At 43.2% G+C, this 21584-nt stretch overlaps 1 protein-coding gene across 4 annotated transcripts in view; it reads right to left on the minus strand.

Annotated features, from left to right (window-relative positions):
* DGKG (diacylglycerol kinase gamma) overlaps positions 1-21584 on the minus strand; it is a 167005-nt gene that overhangs the window by 43733 nt on the left and 101688 nt on the right. For all 4 annotated transcript variants that reach the window (XM_061636546.1, XM_061636547.1, XM_061636550.1 and 1 more), the window contains exons 16-21: positions 20833-20906; positions 18517-18591; positions 17605-17690; positions 14919-15008; positions 14238-14398; positions 10940-11004 (exon numbers count right to left, since the gene is read on the minus strand). In XM_061636546.1, coding sequence (XP_061492530.1) covers positions 10940-11004; positions 14238-14398; positions 14919-15008; positions 17605-17690; positions 18517-18591; positions 20833-20906 — 551 coding nt within the window. The remainder of the gene's footprint in view (positions 1-10939; positions 11005-14237; positions 14399-14918; positions 15009-17604; positions 17691-18516; positions 18592-20832; positions 20907-21584) is intronic.

A 21584-nucleotide genomic window follows, 5' to 3' on the forward strand; every position in this document is an offset into this window, starting at 1 on the left:
AAATAGCAAAATGTAAGGAGGCTTGGGGTGGATGAGAAATCCGCCCACGTTCAGTCAAGAAAGAAAAGGCAGAGGAGACAGGTTGATTTACTAAATGCAAACACACACGTCAGGCAGTATTTATTTTCACCCTGCTACGTGCCTCATCCTGACATTGTTGGAGTTGTCGTCAGAGGTTAAACAATTGCATGGTTAAACTTTTGAAAAGGCAATTATGCATGTCTGCATAAAGCTTGCTTAATTTTGAACAGTTCCTTATTGAAAACAACTTTGCAGATTTTGTAATGTTTTAATCCCCTCTTTTTTTGGGGGGGGTGTCAGGAGGGACTAGGGAAATAAGCCTAAGAGCGATGTGTGGAAGAAGAGAGGTGTCCTGATGAAGCACTGTGAATTGTGCTGAGTGATGGCTTCCTGGTCCTTGATTCCTGGGAGCTTTGCCCAGTCTTTAGAGGAACTGACCAAAATGTCTTTAGGTATTTCTCCACAATTATGTGACATGTCTCAGAAATGTGGTCTCTTAATGGAACAACTAAGATTTTCAGGATCAAGTTTCAGGCATTCAGTGCTTGAAGCCATGTTCTGCATCTTGCAATGCTGTTACAGCCATGCAGAGTCTTAGAGCTAGCAGCTTTAGCTTATGAATGTGTAGAGTTTCAACAGTTACATACATACAGGGGTGTTGCTAAGGACTTAAAGGATTCAGGATAGGTACCATCCCATGACATAAATTTCCATAAAATTTGCATAAGCTAATGCATATGAATAGATGACTGGGTAAATTAAGTTGATGGGTGCCTGCACCAGCACTGCAATTTGCGATGTCCCAGTGACCTTTACGCCAAAGTTTTTTAGAAAAGGTTTTAAAAAGGGGAGGGGAAGTGGCAGAAGATCCAGGGCCCCCTGCACAAAGCCCAGGGCTTGAGCCCCAGGGTCATCCCTTAACAAAACACTTGGTTACATATTTACAAAGGTACATGTGTTTGTGGAAGAGGGCTTGTAGGAAAGCAAAGTGTGTGAGTATAAGAGTGTGTGATTAGCTTGGTACAAGTTGCCTCTGACCCTTGACCACTGCTTTGTGGAGCAGGACAATGAATATTATTGTCTACTTATTCTGCTGATAACCCTTGCCACTAGCTGTCTGGACCCAAACACAACAGGCTTTAGCTGCAACAGGCTCACTTGGGCACCTAGGGGTTTAACAACTGTCAAAACTAAGGTGGCTGAGGAGTAATCACACAGTTCTGGTCCTTCACTATTCCTGCAGGAATACAGGGAGATCCTAATAAAAAGAAGAGACTTTCTCTGACTGAGGTCAGAGATGGAGAAACTAAGGCCCTCCAAATGTTGCTGGATTCCAAATCCCATCACCCAGCAAGCATGACTAATGGTCAGGTATGGCAGGTGTTGTAGGACAGCAGCAACTGGAAGGCCACAAGTTTTCCATCTCTGCTCTACTTCCTGCTTAAGATCATAGCAGTGTTTAATATTACCGAAGGAGATATACCTCTTCCTATCAAATTCCTGGGCCCACAGGGTCCTGCCTCTACTCCTGCGAAGGCCAAGCCCTTACCACATCAATCTCCCACTCAAGATTAGTTTTTTTTTAAAAAAAATACAATTCTGAGGAAGTTTCTTCTCCTTTGCCCTTGCCAGGACCTGGCCCCAGGGCCGGTGCCAAAGGGCGGTCAGGTCGGGCCCTGGCCAAGGGCCCCATGGCCCACAGGGCCCCCTGAAGGGGCCCTCATTAGGGTGGGGAGTAGTGATCCACTTCTGCAATCCACGGCAGGATCGCAGGGAGGGAGCTTCCAGGCTGCCCGCCCATTCGCTCACTCCACCTACCTCTCTCTCCTGTCTTCTGCTGCTGCGCGTGCAGGGCTACCATCCACCAAGATGATGGCCGAGGCTTCTTTAAGGGGCTGATGCACCTACCACCATCTTGGTTAATGGCAGGCATGTGCGCATGCATGCACATAGCATATCGTGCATGTGTGCCAACAACCAAGATGGCGACGGAGGTATTAGCCCCTTAGAGAAGCCTCCACCACCATCTTGGTTGATGACAGCCCTGCAGATGCACCGTGAGCAGCAGCAGGACGCAGGAGAGAGGTAGGTGGAACAGGCAGGAGCTGCGCGCCCAGGGCAGGCTGGTGCCCAAGGGTCTAGTCATGCGGGGTTGCATGCATGCAGGTGTTGGGGCCTGGGGCAGGCTGGTGCCCTAGGGCTCTGGCATGCCTGGCCCTGGCCCTGCCTGGCCCTTTGAGCCTTCCTTCAGGATTAAGGCACATAAAGAACAATTGGAGTGAGGCAGGCTAAGAGAATTTTGAGGCAGCCTCTTTCCACACGGAGTGCTTCCAGATGCTGACTTAATATTGCAAATGGGCCATTCAGTTATCACAAGCATGTTATTTTTTAAAAACCTATTGGATTTCCCCTCCCCCAAGAGTAAATCTGGATTAAAGGGAATACTGGCTGTCATGTTGATGCCAACAACATCATGGGGACTCTGCAAAAAATTTGCATGCATAAGCAGCATCCATCTCACAATAAACACCTGTGTGGAAGCACCACAATTAGGAATCTTGCCTTGTTATATCAGTGGTGGGCACACTTCTTACGAGTTTTCTAACAGGAGAGAGGAGTGAATTAGAACTAAGGGGTCAATTGTAGACAATGTAGGAAAAGAAATGGGGCCAGCCTTGCCATTAGGCAGAGTAAGGTGGCTGCCAAAGGAAGCTGATTTGGGGTGTCATGAAAAGGCAGCAAACTGTAATTTAGTCTATTATTATTGTATTTTTACTGCCAGGGTGATGTAGAGTACTCAGGGAACTTTTTGCCATAGGTACCAAAATAGCTTGACCAGTCCTGGGCTTATGCAGCTTGACTTTGGGAGAGAGGAATATGTCGTTCTGCCTCGGGCAGCAAAATGGTGTGAGCTGGCCATGGAAAAGAGAGTCCCTTTCATCCCAAGTTAAGAAGGCAATATGCTTGTACTGTCCCCTTTCACACCATATCCCCCCCACACACAAATGAGGTGCTTGTACTCATGCCTCGATAATAGTGCTGTGGGTGCCAGCACAAAATGGTTGCCACAGGCAGCCAAAAAAGAGGTGCCGGTACTCTGTACTAGTGAATTCTATCATAAACAAAGCCCTGTGTGTGTGTGTGTGTGTGCATGTGCGTGTGTACGTCTGATGGCACCTTTCCAGCCTAAGATGACTTTACTGCAATCCCAAAGACCATGGTAACCTAATAGAGATTGTTTACAGGAAGTGCCTTCATTTCTGTGCTTCATTCCTTGTACCAAAATTCTCACTCGGTCCCCAGAAATCTTTTGAGCCTAGTGTAATGCTATAAAGACAGAAACAGCAGCTGTTCTGCTCCCAGCCACCTGTAGGTGTAAAAACATCTCCAGAACTAAATAAGGCAGCCCTGAGGTATTACACATCTCACAAGGTTTCTTGCAATACTCTTCTTCGCATTGTGTGGTGTCCTACTCCATCTTAAAAACTCATACTCTTGCCTTTCACAAAAGTTGTCTACTTGTTCTGCCGAAAAGAGAAATCTCAGATCCTTATTCATGTGGGAAAGTAAAGTCACAACCTGAATTGTTCCTATCTAATAGCAGAATGTGTCTGCACAGAATCCTCTCACGACGAACATGCATTTTGTGTTATTTCATAGGCTAGAGACAGACAATACTTTTCAAGATATTTACTCAGAAGGGGTTTGTAAAAGTCTACTTTACAGAAGGGCATACACTGACCTTCCCCAGTCTGGAGCCCTCCATACAGTTTGGACTATAACTCTGGACATGATATGGTCATTTCTATTTTTCTGCTATCATGTCCGGTCCGTGAAGATTTGCAGGGCTTTTGAAACAATACAAAAACTGCAAAACCTATTTACCAGAATAAAAAATGGGATGAGTCTACATGCTGAGCAGCAATCCCTCTTTCAAACTGCCTTCAGATCTGTGTGCATGCTGGAAACCCTTTTGTCCAGCCTTACAAGGGCCACTGAAGACCTGAAATATTTGGTCAGGAATATATCTACTAGCTCTCCTCATAAATTCATTGGGAAGAGTGTTTGAAGCAAGCACAATATAGGTTTCAGCAGGTGTGTGGGTATTCACTTTAACCCAAAGACATCTCCCCCTAAGGTTTTCAAAGTCAAGCAGACCTTCCTTTATGTGCTTTCTCTGAAACATCAAAAACCTGCCTCTGTCAGAGATAGGACACAGGGTGAAGTGGACAACTGTTGATGCTTTCAACATTCAGGGAACATATTTCACACTGACTTTTCTTCTGCTCCAGAACACCTGCCATGAAACCCCAGTTCCATTGCAGAAGGTTATGGGGTGTGGTGAAAGGCAGGTGTAGGAAATCTTTTATTGAACCGATGGCTCTATTACCTCTGTGGAAAGCTGTTGGGAACTGCATTCTAGCCATGAGGGATCAGACCCAAATGTTGGCCTGGCCAGACATGCACACAATCACACTCCTTTACCACACAAGCATTTAGATGGTCCAAAGACTCTAGGGTATCCAATCTGAACATGATGCCCAGCATCAGTTGGGCCGTTTGAGCCTTGTGTTGTCTTTCATGAACCGAGTCTGAGAATGCATTCTAACACACATGGCAGAAGATTAGCTGTAGTGGGCAAACTTCCCATGGAGGACATATAAAGCTGCCTTATATTGATTCAGACAATCCATCAGATGGTTATTTAGTTTTCCTTACTCCAGTTGGAGAGGAGTCCCTTTCTCAGACTGCTACCTGGGACCTTCTGCATGCAAAGGATGTGTGCAGCTACTGAGCTGTGTTTCCTCTGTGAAGAATCCTAGCAAAATTTCCAGAGAACCCCAGGATAGCTAGAAACACTGTTTGAAAAAGATCTTCTCAAATTATTTTTTATACCTAATGTCCCATCCTTCCTCAGAGCTATTATTTGTGCAGACAGTTGGGCAGGCATGCATATCCACAGGTGCTGGAGAGGAAATCCCTGGTTAACCAGAATAAACCACTAATAAGAGGTGGAAAGTCATAAGAAGATAGCTGGTGAGTTGAGATGTTGATTGGGTAGCTCTTGATGGAGGATGGCTTTATAAGAAGGCCAGGAAACTGGATGAAAGTCAAGTATTTTTTGGATGGGGGGAGAGAGGGAGAGAGAGATGACAGCATAGGACAAGAAGCATTCAGATGCATAAGCACTTAATTGGCATCTCTGATTCTTCCAGGAGGCTGGTACCCGTACTTAAGTTTCCTGGAAGCAGTATGTATATGCCACATATGCCAAAGCAAAATGCAGCATTTTGTCATTAAAATTAATGATCATCTTGGACAGCTCCTTGAATGTTTAGACTAAAGCCTGGAGTGGATTTGCTGCCCCAATGACATCGGAGCCACCAGCCTCCACTGCTCCTGGGGCAGCAGAGACCATGTATTTGTCTCCTTCTGTGTGACAGCCCTTTACTATCTGAGAAGTGCCATCATGTTCCCTCTCAGTCTTCTCTATACCAGATTTAACATTCCCAGTTCCTTCAACCATTTCTCACATTGATCATTTCTCCCCATATTGCATTGCTCATAGGTTCACTTGGAAGAGTGTGTGACTGAATTAGTGCATACTATGGGTTTCAACCTTAACCCACAAAAAACTATAGGAAATGGACATCAGCTAGAAATCTCACAGGGATAAAATTATTTATTTCAAAATGTGTGAGTTGGCTTTAGCATTTCCCTATTGATTCTTTATTAGATTGTCCCTTCATGCACTCACTCCACATATGGCCAGTTATTTCTTTCACCAGTTCGGACTGCACTGTGTAAATTATGGCCAACACTGCATTGCGCAACCTATTAGGTAGTTTTGTGGGTGCCTGCAGCAAACTGATGTTTGTGCATGTACCAAGTGACTCAGACTGGCCATCGTCTGAACATTGCAATTTGGGCTAAACAATGTCAGTGAAGAGGTGCAGAGCAGTTGTGTGAACTATCCGGAAAAGGGAATATATTAAAACATTACATCAGTCTTAGGTTTCTCATCCCTCATTAGCGATTTTACCCCTGGGGTACCTTTTGGAGGATTAGAGAGATTTTCAAGATAGAAGAAAGCCTAGAGTGTCACTGGAAGACTGTTAAACTTCTAAGGAATTTATGAATACAAGAATCTTAGGAGCAATTCCCCAAATATCTCCTGCACAGGCCAATAGGGACCATCTCCCATTTTTATGAACTGCAGGCCAGGACCATTTTTTATGAACTGTATGTGAAACGTGAGCTAGTTCTAACCTGATGTGGTGCTTTGCCTTGATAGCCTGTTCCTGCTGGCCCTGGAATTTCTATGTAATTATGAAGTGTGAATGAACAGAACTGGGTTTACAGCCAAATTCTAGCAGCTTTCGTACAAAAGCTAAAATATCAAGACCTGAGAAATGTAATAGTTACAGATCCTACAATGGTACAGGCCACATTACTCTGGGATTGCATGCCATGGGCCTGACATAATGAACTGCTGTACAGAGGGAAATGAGTTTGTTTAGTTACAATTTCAGTCTTTTTTTTTTAAAACAGTCACCAATTTACAGCTGAGTTAGAGTAAAGACAAAAAGAAGGGCTCAAGCAGAGATGGCCAGGTAGGATATAAATATATACAAATTCTCAAAGAATCTTTCCATTATACTGGATGGCCATTGTTTGGATATTACCTGCAAATGAACGACTCTGACCCTGCAGGAGTGGAGCCACGGAAATTCTAATACGTGCTCTTTACAGAAATGAGTGAAAGAGATTATTTCCTTCTGCTTTACTAAAATACTCCTTCTTGGGTATTTGGCTTGACTGCTTTTCAAAGAATGGAAAGTAAGTAGCTACAAATGGGTTGGCAGCAGTTGGTAAGAATCACAAAAAGATGCAACTGGAAGGGATCTCAACCACCATCTTGTCCTGCCCACGGTAATGGCAGAACTGACTAACCCAGGGATGGCCACCTTTTGTGTGTGTGTGTGTGTGTTAATTTTCTAGATAATGGGGTGAAAGTATGTTCTGCCTGGATGTGTATTTACTTTTGCTGGGTTTATTAATGTGGTAGGTTTTTCTAGAATTTTTGTACTATACTCTTATTTTTGTTTTGTTGGACACTGTATTCTTGTGTGGTATTGTGTAAGTCACCTTGGGAGAGTTTAACTTTAAAAGGTGGCCTATAATAATTTAAAAATAAACAAATAATCTGACTCTCCCTCATGAGTAGTTGAGCTCCATAATAATAAAAATAGGTGCTAAATGGGCTTTATTATTATTATTTTAAATATTTTTTATTAATTTTCAAAATAAACATATTCCTTTGCCCGTACAACTGTTGGAAACTGGAAAACATAAATAAAGCTTATCTCAAGAAAGTAACCCTTTCCCCCCACCCCACCCAACCCTCGCCAGTCATTGCACTTCTAGAAAATACATTTTGCCAACATTCTCCATCTCAATTATTTGTACATATTGAAGTGTCTTTGCCAAATCTTTTACACAACATAAAAAGGAAAAGCAAAAATCAAGTGTCAATATTGGATTAGTAGAGTTTTAAACCACTCCGAGTCAATATTGCAACTCTTAGGCATTCCAGATGTGGGTGTAATACAAGGGTGGCTTTTGACCATGTTCATTTTGATTAATATACGCTACAAATGGGTACCATGTATGGACTTTATTATGATGGAGTTATGCTCCACAGTTAAAATAAAACTGCCAATATTACAATGCCTTTCTACAAATCTATGGTGCAACGACGATTGCAACGCTATGCACAGATCTGGGCGACACATCTCAAAAAAGATATTATAGAAGTGGAAAGGTGAAGAAAAGGGCAACCAAAATGTTGAAGGAGCCAGAACAACTTCCATAAGAGGAGAGATTACAATGTTTTGGACTTTTTAATTAAGAAAAAAATGAAGATGGGGAACATGATAGAACTGTATAAAATGATGCATTGGGTGGAGAAAGTAGATAGAGAGAAGTTTTTCTCCCTCTCAATTAGGAATGGGGGAGAACAATTCATATTTAAAGCCAAATCTATCAAATTTGCAATTTCCGAAACAATATGAGAACTGAAACACAGCCCCCTTAGGGAAGCCCCCGTCACCATCTTGGTTGATGGTAAGCATACACGTGCAGCACCCACGTCATTCACAGTGCATACTTATTGAAACCCACACTGACTGTATTGGGGAGAGTGCCTGGGAGCTCCCTCTCCACGATCTGCAGCAGGATCAGGAGCTGACGTTGCCATGGATCATGGAATGGAAGCGCTACTCTCCCACCCCAAGGAGTGGACCTCAGCCAGGGCCTGACCTGGCTGCCATCTGGCGCCAGCCTTGACTACATACAAAAATGTGTTTATTAAAAAGCTGAAGAATTTTCATGACGATTTTATATTTTTAAAAATAGCAAATTTCTGCAGAAATGTAGAGATCTGACTTTAAGACTGGAAGAAATGAGAAACTGAGAGAAACAAAATTGACAGATTCCTGCATTCCTATTCTCAATGCTAGAACCACGGGTCATTGTAGCTGAACGTTGAAAGATTCTGGACAGACAAAAAGAGGCACGTCTTCACACAGTTCATAACTAAACTATGGAATTTGGTATCGCAAGATGTGCCAACTTCATAACCTCTATGAATTCATAACCTCTATGAATTTGTCTATTAATGGCTACTAGTCATGATGACAATATTACTTCCGATTAGAGACAGTATGCCAATGAATAGCAGTTGCTAGGGAATGTGATTGGGAGAGAATTATTGCTTGTGAGTTTCCCAAAGGCACCTAGCCATTCACTGTGAGAACAGAATTCTGGACTAGATGGGCCTTTAGCCTGAACCAGCAGGACTCATCTCATGAGCAGATGCAGTTGGGCATGGACAGGGTATAAATATGTAACTAAAGAAATGGAATGTCAAAGTGTGGAATTCCTAGTTTGTTTCCCAACTTTTGAAAACAACATTCCCTATAAAGAGCCTGCCTCCTAGTGGATGGAGCAGAGAGTACCCTAGTGTTCTGAACCACTAGACAGTGACAAGTAGGGAAAACTATGGGCACTATTTATACCGCACCTTGGTTAAAGTTGGGTAGGGACACTGGGGGCCAAATAAAATAGCTCTGGGAGTCTCATCAGGCCTGAGGACCATCACTGCCCTAAACCAGGGAAGGCCGACTGGCTGCTCAAGGGCTGGATCTCACCTCAGAAATGTGTTATTGGGCACCCAGTACCCCACTAAATATTAATCAACAGGTAGTAACAAGTATGCCCACAGTTTCACTTGGATGGGACTGAAAAACATTTTCAAGCTTTAAGAAATAGAGATGTTCCTAAAGAATGTGACATCTCCATTTTGGATGTTGTACTGTAACATGCATGTATATATAATGCCATGCCTGGGTGTATGTGCAATGGCAAAACCCTTACTGCTAGGTGGTGCCAACTTTATTATGAAGCCTGATCGCACATGAGGGGGGCCAGTCTGTACAGCAAAATAGATTTCTGGGGAGAAAAGGATGGGTACAGAGTCCTAAGTACATAGAAGTTGGGCATTCCTGCCCACCACAAGCAAAAGACAATTCATTTCAAGATCTGAAAAGTTGCTGGTCTAGAGCAGAGCTTGGAAAAGTTACTTTTTTGAACTACAATTCCCATCAGCCCCAGCCAGCATGGCCACTGGATTGGACTGATGGGAGCTGTAGTTCAAAAAAGTAACTTTTCCAAGCTCTGCTCTAGAGGTCCAGATTTGGACTTTGCTTTATTCATCTCTGTCCTAGATATGAACCAATCCTGACTAATGCTCACTAAGCCTTCTTTTGAAAACTTTAAGCCAACTTCCCTTGAAAGTTTATTCCATTTCTCAGTCTTTTGCAACAAAACAGACATATGTAAACTACCACTTATCATATCATTCCAGCCTGACACTAAATCCCTCAAAGTCATTCTCTGCAGGTGGCTTCCCTACCAGTTGCGTAGCTATGTCCTTCTTAGGAGTATCTCTGAGCTTAGCTAGGCTACAGGTTCTTGCAATCAATGGACACACACACACATCACATGATGGGTCATGTGAATAGTAAATTATGTAATACCAGTTAGGAACTACAGTCATTTTAGGAGGGGGAAATGCCAAAAATGGGGAAAGGTGACAAGGGTGATTTTAAATTGAGAATTCATTTGAGTTGGAAAAACAGCACCAGAGCTATGATCAGTCAGTGGGTCAAGTGTGTACCAAGTATATGTTGGTCTTCAACATTTAAGCACCTAACCAGAAGTATAGGAAAAGACATATCCTACAAGATGCGAAGCAACATAAAAGAGCTATCAGTATCCCTTGGTTTATGCATATGAGGACTCTACTAGCTACATGTTCATCCCTGCCTGCTGAGGAAATTGGTGAGAGAACAATGTGGGCAAACCTCAGCCTGTGTGTGGGTTATCTTTAACAGCTGCATTTTACAGAAATTGCTATTTCCATGCGGGGTAAAGCTTCACCTGTTGATTTCTTCCTGCCATTCAGCTGTTAATATCATGGCACTATCCATAATAGTAGGATACTGTCCTACAGATATGCCAGGGAAACCTGGCCAGTGCCCCAGGTTCAGAGAAAATAAATATTTCCAGACACCTATTTTCCCACCAAGATAACAGAACCCAGAGCCAGGTGGTAGTTTCCTGCCAAGCAGTGTTCCACCCCATTATCATAACTCCATCATAGACAAACACACAAATGGAGAAGAAAGTATCAAAGGTAAAGTTGGATTCAGTACCATTCATCTCCTCCCCAACTTGGGAGATGTTTTCCCAAGCAACACACAATATAAACAAATGGATTTATCCCATAACAAATTCACTGAACACCTTCTCCTTTAACACTACAATGACAGTGGAAATGGGGAAAGATATTTACCTGCTATTAAATTTTTCAGGATGTTTTTCCCTCATCATGTGGAATCTGTGTGCAATGGATGCATCCTATAAAAAGAGAGAGAGGGGAAAATAAGGAGACAGGTGATGATGAAGCCTTCCACAGAGTGAGGACAACCTCATCAGAGCTCTGAATCAGATGTCCACCATGCAGCTGCACAATGAGTACTTTTCACCCTTTCATTGTGCCTCCAATTTTTGTGGGCAACTGACTTTATAACTGATTTTAATGTTACTTTTCCTCCACGTGCATTTTAAAGTTATAAAATGGGGACACCTGGGGAAATAGTGGGCAATTTCTCCATTTCTGAACAATCAGATGTCACATGAAACTTCTGCGGACTCCCAAAGCACATCCTAAATTTACCCATGATGAGTTTCATCTGATTAATTCAATGTTATGAATCCTTGTGCATTTCTGCCACTTCTTCCATACTTCACAGGGCTCCTTCACATGATCTGTTTATTGAGCATTCATTTAATTTGCGTGTACAAAGCTTACATGGAGGTTAGACCATATCCAGTCTTTATTGAGCATTTGCTCTGATTTGTTTGTGGGGTGGTTATGCCACACTGCGTATTCATCCTGATTTGCTTGTGTGGCATTTATATATTCATTCATTAAATTGTTCATCCCACACTTCTTAGTGTATTTCTCTGTCACTTTCCTAACTATATGTCCTTTTTTCAAAAATAGTGGATTGGTTATACCAGAACTACAGAGCACTTTAATTCACATTAATGGCACAAAATAAATTTCCAGTATGTGTTTGAATCCCTCCTGCAAAATACTGGCAGTCTGGAGGCAACCCCAGTTTGTGTTTTAAGATGCAGGTAAAGAATGGTGTCAGGCCCTTAGAATAACAGCTTTTCGGAGGACAAGGATCCACCTTGTCTAGGCATATTATTCACTGTAATATGCCTTGCACCTTTTGAATACTAACATAAGTGTTTTTTATAAAATAATCAGAAGCCCTGATCATCATAAGAAAGCAATGAAGAATGCATCAAAACAGTCCATTATAGGATGGCCTGGGTTAAGCATTTGGTTTGCTGACCAACATGTTATCCCCCATATCTGTCATGTGCTGAGATATGGGTCTGTGATACAGGTCTGCTGTGTTTGAGCAGACTTAAAACCTCAAGTAGTTTTTGAATGATGACATGAGAGAGGGAGAGAGAGGTCACAAATAGTAACACAAGCCCCCCCCCTGCAATCTCTGAGTTTGGATAGCCTACGGAATGTACTTTACTCCTTCCAAGGATTAGCAGGCTGTTCATCATCCACATCTCAGTGATGGGGTGCAGAGGTGTCACTAGCAGGGACTTTGCGAGCCCATGATCTGATCTATTTGTAATCCAAAACTTCCTGTTAGTGATATAGCTGCGAGCCCACATTTCTCACAGCCCAAAAATAAAGGGAGCAAAGATAGGAAGCAGCATGTGGCAGCCTAGACTTAGAGGTGAAACAGCCTGTCATCATTAATGGTAGTATTTACTGGCACTTTGTCAGCACTGAGATTCCATAGCACCACAGCCCTCTTATTTACTTCTTTTGCCCTGCTAGCACCCTGCAACCAATTATCGTGCATAATGGATCTATGGACAGAGTGCCCCATATTACACAAAAGTCATTTTCCTTAAATATTTACAAAGAATAAAAATGATGTAAAGTTATTTAATGAAGTATTAATCATGGGTTATGGAACCTAAAAAGTCAGCACATCAATTTTAGCCATTTGTAAGACAAACCACTCATGTCTGTAGCACACTGATGATAACCAATCAATCACTTTTAAATGGACCCTCAATACAACATGAGACCATTTTAAACAAATGCTCCAGTGTTGTCTTTTTCATCAGCTGTTTCTTCCACTACGTCAGAACACTAAAACTAGTCAGCTGTTGTGAGCAGCTTCTTAGCAACCCTACAACACAGGTAAAGTGATATCTTTTATTAGAGCAACATCTGTCAGGGAAGGAGTATGCAATCCATTAAGTTACACAGAATTCTTAACTGGGCAGAATTGAAAGTTAGTTAAAATTTTAGATATAGAGAGGGCAATGCAGCTAATAATATAGCAAGAAAGGACATTCATTAGTGTAGATATGCTCATGCTAATGCAAGTAGTGAGGAACATGCATTAGTATACAGCTGCAAGCATTGGATTATCATAATCTACCCTGTGCCCCACATGCACGCCAGTTGTGATGTGAAATGAATTAAACCTAAGTCAGAGCACCAGTTACCCACAACCCACATGCTTGAAAGTGAGCTCCCTTTCTGATCACTGCTAGTTTATACGGACTAGCAGGACCAACAGCGTGGGACAAAGAGACACTGTTATGCTAAAACTGCTCTTCCTGTAGTAAAGGGCCTCAGAAATGGGAACCCAATTATATTTCCCTCCTAACCTGACTGAAGCCAGGATTTTCTGGTAGCTGAAGCCTATTTTTACACAGGAATTCACCCTTGCTTTACCCCTTATCCAGCTCTGCTCCTGACCACTCTACCCACAAAATTCTTCTGTAGGTCAGCTGACTGGGTCATGTGCACCTTTGGAAGGTCAGTGACCAACCGGCTAAGTCCCATGATACTCCTATAGGTCAGTTCCCCACATGCTTGCATCACATTTAGTTTAGTTTAGCTTAGCTCTCCACAATGAGATGTGAGCTCAAAGTCCTTATTTCAAGTACTGAATGGTGACAGAAACCACAAATATTGTAAGAGATAAACTCAGACTTCAAGATAAGGACTGTAATTGCTTTTTCTCTTTTCACAAAGAGGGCTATCTAAATGAAAAGTAATATTTATCTATGCAGAAGAGTCTTCTTATAACATAAGTCTGCAATAAATTCCCACAGGGATCTAAGAGTCATCACAAGATTCATGATCTTCATTCCCAAGGGAAAAACATACTTTTCAGTCTCAAGTATGAGCTTTTCACAGCATGCCCATAAAAAGAAAACTACACCCCAACTTACAGCTGTGAGTTGGCTGAATGTTTTGCTTACAGTGTGTATACATTCCACTGTTGTGGCTCTAGTTAACAGGGCTTGCAGGGATTTGCAATGCTTCAAAAACTTGCAGAACCCATTTGATCCTCAGCAACAATGGGACAAAATAATGTGTACACCACAGGCAACCATGCCTCTATGGTGCCATATTCTACTCTGTAAAAATTACTGTCCGTCTCCAGTCTAACACAAATGGGTGTTCCAATATTACACAAGGAGAAAGGAGGGATATCATAGAAACAAAAGGTGTACAGACTGCTTACCACTCCTATGGAGAAATAGTTGTTGATGATGCTGTAGGGGACAGGATCCCCATTCTCCTCTTTGTCAGTGGGGATGACATCAATTTGCCATCGGTCCAGCATTACTTCTGTACTGTGTTCAATGTCCTTCAGGACTTTCATTAAGGTGCCTCCTTCATAACCTTGGAGTGGAAAAAGGGATGTCATATGGTAAGGAACAGAATGCCAGCAATGGAATTTGCCAAGTGTTAATGGGGTGACAGTTGTGTTGCAGAGAGTGTGGTAATGGATGCCTCAGTGGCATGCAAAACCAGAAAAGGAGGGCATGTGATCGGAAACTGAGGAATAGAAATAACCCCAATGGTAACGATTTGGGCCCAATAACATCAATAGTGAATTGGAAGCAGTGCTTTGTAGGGTAGATAGTGTTGTGGGCCGGATAGGATTGCTAGTTACATGGGAGATATTATGAGATTTTTAAAAATGTGTACTTTGAAAATGAATGGTTCAGAGTAATGGGAAATCAAGAGCTGTCAGTGATGGACAGTCTCCAGTGGTGCATGGACAATGACAAGTGGGATTAGAAGCAGCTGACAGGTTTCAACAGCACATGGGACTGCTGGCAGAAGGGATCAATGGCAAGTCATGGTGTAAGGTCATGTTGGATGACCCTACAGTGTTGGGCTGATGTGGAATACTTACCTCCTCCCCATCGTAGACAGCGGGCAAGGTCATTCCCTGTTCCCAATGGCAGGATAGCCACAGGAGGATGCTTTGCTAAGTTTATCTTATCTGCAAAAAAGAAACAGAAGTAGAGACCTACTGACTGCTGGATGTGACTTCCTTTTTTTCTACATCACCTGCCGGGAGAGAGAGCTGACAGGGGTTGTAAAAGCTTAACCATTTCCCAGGGGCTGAACTCACTGCAATCGTATTTACTGGCTATGAATGTTTTGGGGGAGGGAGAGATATAAAAGTGCAGTAGCTGTGAAATGTGTGTGAAGCGGACAAAGAAAGGTATTCAGAGGGCTTTATGTTAATTGAAGGCAGCTTAAGCCAAATTAGAGATGAAGTTAAATTCAACTAATGGGCAAGTTTTTTAAAAAAAAGCAAATAGCACCAGCTATTATCAGGATTGTGAAGTGTAATCCTTTCTTCCCCTGCTGGGTTCCTGAGCAAAAGCTCTCCCCCCTCCACAAAGGTGATATTTGCATTGGGAGGAAATCCCCCATTGGTGCCAAAGGAGGGATTTTCTTGAGGACAGCAGCTGGGAGAGAAAGGGTTAAATGCCCTATCCACAGTTGCTGCAATCCTGATAATGATCATCCTTCCCTAGCTGATGCTACTTTCCTCCAAAAAACTCTGCACATTAAACACAAAGAGACGTTTAATATATCTAGTTTGGCCCTTAGCTATGTGTGCATGGGGAAGCATTAGTGGATTCTGTCCAAATATTAGATTTCTGTACTTGAAAGAACTACTTTATATATTATTCCCTTTCCGCAGTTGGGAGCAAAGGGAAGATGTCATTTCTGGGTACCAGATGAACTAGAACCACTGCCCCACTAACCTCAGCCTGCTCCCATCTGCCTGTCTTTGTACTTACAACCAGTCCAGGAGGTGGCACTTGCCTGTCAGGTTCCTTTGTAGCACATCAGGGAAGAGGTTGGGGACAACATTAGAATTAGTTGACTCTGCCTATCATTGGCTCTGGTTCTGTCTGTCTTTGGCTCTGGCTCCACCTACTCTTGGCCTCCCTGCTTTCCCCCTTACCAGTCCCAATGGACACCAGCCACCTCTAGCTAGAACCCTAAAAGTTTGCCAGACTGCAGGGTATGACATGAAGCTTCAGGGTTTTATTTTCTTTCTCAGGGTTTCGAGGAGATGGAGAGACATTTGTAGGGTAACAAGCCAGTGTCACAAGCAAAGGGGCTTGCAATCCAATCTACGAGGACAACATTCAGAAGAGCAAAAAAAATCCTGTACGAGGGACCTGCAGGCAAAGATTTGACTGGCTAACGCCAATCAGTATCTGAAATCCAGCCCCTCCTGCTGCAGATCCATCTCTTTGGGCTCCCTGCCTCAGAGTCTCCTGGGCTACAAACTTTCCCTTGTGTACACTTCAACAGCACAAAAGAATTTTCCCTGTCCTTAAGGCTATATGAGAGATACATTTTCACCCGCCCACACTTCCTCATTCGTTGCCAACATCTGGCTTCTTTTCAAGTCTTGGGGTGGGGTTGGGGAATCCTTGGAGTGCTGCTCCCTAATTAAGGAAACTCCGCTGAAGGAGTGAAAAGACACACAGACTGTATGGAGTGGGGTGGGAGCAGAAGTGATCAGTCTGCAAACCTATGGCTATGTATACCCACTTGGGGAAGTAAGCCCCATTCTAATCAATGGGTACCAACTGCGGATATTTTTCTTCCCAGTCCTTGTCACCTTTGTGCATTGCTTGGATAGACTGTAAGCCATTGGCAGAGGCTTGTTTTTGGTTTCAGTTTGCACAACACCTAGTTCAATATTACATGCTAGTTCACATTTCTCATTCATAACTCTTGTATGGAACAGAGGTGTGTATGTGAGGGTGTATGCACGCATGCTCATATATACAATTCTAAACACAATAAGGGTCCCCACAAGACAACTTAACCACCAAGGCCACAGAAATACATATAAAACGTATAAAATGTACATTTTATATGTGACTGCGTCTTCTTGGTGGTTGAAGTGTGTGTGTTTGTATATAGACCAGACCAGTCCAAGATATTTTGCTGCCTGAGGCATAGGACAATCTGGTGTGTGTGTGGACAGGGCCAGCCCAAGACATTTTGCTTCCTGGGTCATAGGACAAGATGTTTCCTCCATTCTGTATTTAAAAGCTGACCAGACCGGCACTTAAATCTTACTGCAATAGTAGTGATGGGACATCATCCTCTAGCGGACCTGAGGGGCAGCAGGCTAGATTAGGGGGCACAGAGTAGGTGGTGTGACACAGTGCTCTGTCCTCCACTCCTCAACGCTGCTCCCTGCCTCCCAGCATCTACTGCTTGAAGTGGCTAGAAAGTGGAAGGGCTGGCGCTGTGTGAGGACTCCAGCCCCCTCATAGGAACATAAGAAGTTGCTTTTTACTGGAAGCAGACCATTGGTTCATCTTGCTCAGTATTGTCCACACTGAGACTGTCTCACTCCAAGGTTTCAGGCAGGGGACACCCCAGCCCTATGCCAGGGAATGAACCTGGGGCCTTCTGCACGCAAAACATGTGCTTTGCCACTGACCTACTACACCCTTTCTCTCTTGCTTACACAGCAGCGACCCCAGGCATATTCGCTGCCCCAAGCTTCTAATGTAATTTAATTCTCATCATGTCCCTGGATCCTAATTTACCTATGCAATCCAGGATCCATCCAACTGTCCCATCTCCTCCACAAGCCAGAATACGGAAGTCTGGAGCATCACGGAAAAAATTTAAACTAAGAAAAAACAGAAGAAAAAGGAAGGAACGCGGTTTAGAATTGGTTGCTTGTCATATATAGGAAAGAACACCACAGCTAACCTCCTGCTTTTTAAGTTCTAGGATGGCACACAAAACTGAATGTGAAGAAAGACACATTAGCCCTGCTGTTCTCTGAAATAATGCAATTCTTGCTAATTCACAAGTTTACAATAGAATGATACAGTGAAAACTAGTGAAGAGTCAAAGTATGTAGGGCCCATTCAAGAAGAATGCCTATACAGGAATACATGGAAAATATATTTTTCACACAAAATCCAGTTTGTGTCAAAGATCTGCATAGAGGAAAACAGATTTCTGCCTGCTCCTGCTCCTGAAACTTTCCTGTAAAACCCATACAAACTTTGGGCATGATCCAGCAAAAGGTAGTTGCAACAACATCCCATTGAAAGCAATGTGATGAGTCTTGACCACAAATAACTTTTGCAGGATTGTATAATTTGTATGCCGGTGTAACATCCACATGAATCTATAGAGTCCCAGAGCCCAAAGGGTTATTGCAGTAAGACAGACATGGCAAATAGCATGAATGCCAACACTAGCCATACACATAATTTTGAAGAACTGGCAGCAAGTTAGTTCCTCAGTCTAACTCAGGCATGTTAAGAAGCTTCTGCAGAGAGGAAAGTGGAGAGGAAAATTGGAGAGAGAAGGCACAGGGGAAGGAGTGCAAAGAGGAAACAGGAGTGAGAATGGGCAGTGCAACAGAGATGGAATCGAAAGAAGAAGGGCAAAATGGATGCAGGATGGGCATGGACTGTGTGCTGAGGAACGAATTACAATACCCAGGAGTGGGTCCTCCTCGATCCAGGTTATAAACTTGTCTGGGGTTGAGTAGATAATGGAATTTCCGATGAACCCTACAAGTGAGTAAGAAAAATAAGAAATGATGGTTCCTAAAAATGAGAGCCAAAGCTAGGGATGGGTGAATCAGTCACTTTCGCTTTCTCCCAATTCCTCATTTTTCCAATCTTAAGTTCAGCTATCCACATTTCCACATCCGTTTGCATTAAAGAAAAAGTCCTCATGAAAATTCATCAGATTTTAGTGCAAATTTCTCTTAATGTTCACGTTTTGCCTAATATAAACATTTTTGCAAAGTGATTTTCCCTGATGAAATGACCCCAGTATATAAATTTATGTACCCATTCTTTGGCTGTAGAACTGCATTGTAAAATCCAGGGAAGTGCAAATTTTGAAGGATGGCTGCGTTTGAGTTCACATATTCTTTCAGAAAGTGTGTGTTAGGGAGGTTTGCCTTTAAATGTGAACTGAATCCAGTTTGTCCCCTACCCTTGGCCAAGGCCGATTATTACACTTTCTCCACATCAGGTTCTCTCCACCCACCCGCATTCTATTTATGGCAGCTCCCTAAGCTTAGCAAGTATTGTTTGCCATGAGTAGAAACCACCTCTTTGCTTGCCACCACAAATCTCCAAATGCATTCTACAGGGTCTCTTCTGCAGGGACCTAGTGACTCTCTATGGATGGTTCTAGCATAGGTGTGGGGAATCTTTAGTCCTCCAGATGTTGCTATACTACAACTCCCATCATCTCTGGCATTTGGCCATGCTTGCTGGGGCTGATGGAAATAGTAGTTCAGCAACATCTGAGCGCCAAAGGTTCCCCACACCTGTCCAAGCAGCATGTTCAGATACTCAGGAATGGATGTTTACTGCATTATAGAACCCATGCCTTCCTATCTCCTTATCCTAAGCTCCTTTCCCTTGATGTTTCCAGAAAGTAGTTATGGGAGGCTACTGTTCAGCACCATGGGAATTATCCTGTGGTGTTCCGCAGGGTTCCATCTTCTCCCCCATGCTATTTAATATGGCATATCATATTGCTCTACCTCTCTATTCCATCTGAATCAGGAGAGGTAGTTGAGGTGTTAGACAAGTATCTGAAGGCAGTGATGGGCTGGATGTGGGCCGGCAAACTGAAACTGAATTCTGAAAAGACAGAGGTGTTTATGTGTCCCAAGTTCTCGGCTCTAGAAGGTGGAAAGACAGCCTGTCCTAGATGTGGTTGCACACACACACACCCCGGGAGGAGCAGATTCATAGCCTGGGGATACCCATGGATCCAGCATTGTTACTTGAGGCCCAAGTGGCTATGGTGGCTAGGACTGCCTATTTCCAGCTCCTTCTGGACAGAGATGGCTTGGCTAAAGAACTCCATGGCTCTGGTAACTTCCAGATTGGATTATTGCAATGGACTCTACATGGGACTGCCCTTGAAGATGACTCAGAAACTTCAACTGGTCCAAAATACAGCTACCAGATTGCTTTTAGGACTCATATAACCTCTGTTCTAAAACAGTTGCATTGGTTGCCATTTTGTTTCTGGCCCAAATTAAAGTGCTCACATTAGCGTTTAAAGTCCTAAACAACTTAAGCCCCAAATATCTGAGAGATTGCCTCCTTCCCTACAGACTCTCTAGGATATTAAGCAGAGGGGGCCTTCTTGGTAGGTCCACCACTCTCAGAAGTGTGGAAGATGGTGGCCCGGGAGAGGGCATTCTCTGTGGCAGCCCCTAAGTTGTGGAATTCCCTCCCCACAAAGGTGCATCTGGCAACTTCACTGAAAGTTTTTGGCAAATGCTGAAGACGCACATCTATGCCCTGGCTTTTGACACCTGAGAGTGTGCTTTCAGGACCCATCCTATTCCTGTGACTGTAATCTGTTTTAATTGTTTTTAATACTGTTGTAACCCATCCTGGGACCTGCTGGTGAAGGGTGGGTAATAAATTTAATAATACTAATATTAACAACAACAACAACAGCTGTTGCTGCCACTACTACTACTACTTTTAAGTTACCATTGTCTTTACTAAGCAAAAGATATCCCTGGCTCTAGCTAATAGGCATCAATGACATCTCACAACCACATGTTACTTTACACAGCAATGGGCTATGCTAGCTGGAGTTAAGGATGGCATTTCCCAAGCACCACAATATTACAGTCTGAAGTCTCTGCTAGCACTTCCTTGAGGGAAGATGTTTGGATTGCTTACAGTGATTAACAATTGTGCATTTACTGCACCAAAACCATTATCATGGGAAGGTGCAACTTTCTAATAGGAAGAAGGGAAACATACCTTTCTCCTTGCCTTCCTCCACTCTTGGGGTTCACAAACACCAACAGTGGATGTGTTCCAGGCTTAAGGGTGATCTGGAAAGCAAATTGCAAATCAGACAAAGAGCCTCCTTGTGCAGTATACAAAACATCATTCATGCAGAGTGGGGGAGAATGAGTCATGCAGGGCGGCACTGCCACAGAGGAAGTACGACAAGCAACCGGCAACACATTGGGTTAGTAGAATCTGGGGAAACACTGAAGACCAACAAGCCATGCACCTATTCTTATCCACACCTTTTGCCTTCTAGCATACAAGCCACAGACAGGTGTGCTTGGCCCTGTATAAGAGATGCATCCTTTAACTCAGTAATGTCTGCCTTGTGCTCCCCATATGTCCTCTTTGACTCTTCCTAATATACATCCAGAGAGTAAACTTTGTAAAGGACAAGGCAGGCATTACTGAGACAATATTATCTAGCTGAGTTTCTATTGGCATGGGTTCACTTCTGTGGCAAAACCATCCTTTGTAAAAAGGAGAGGGGAGAGGAGAAAGATGGGGAAAATGTAGAAGAATGGACTGAAGGGTTATTAACCAAGAAACACAATTCCACAGGGCTACTATCACCCAAAGTACATTCCATGACAAGCTTTGTGAGAACAGGAGGCCAGTAAAGAATGACATCTTCTCCCTGGTGTTCTCCACGACTAGTCTACAATTCAGGCAAGATGCACAAAATGTCTTCCTCACATAGTCACTCACAAGAGAGAGAG

This window comes from Rhineura floridana, chromosome 7, assembly GCF_030035675.1.
Source record: "Rhineura floridana isolate rRhiFlo1 chromosome 7, rRhiFlo1.hap2, whole genome shotgun sequence".
Taxonomy (NCBI): Eukaryota; Metazoa; Chordata; class Lepidosauria; order Squamata; family Rhineuridae; genus Rhineura; species Rhineura floridana.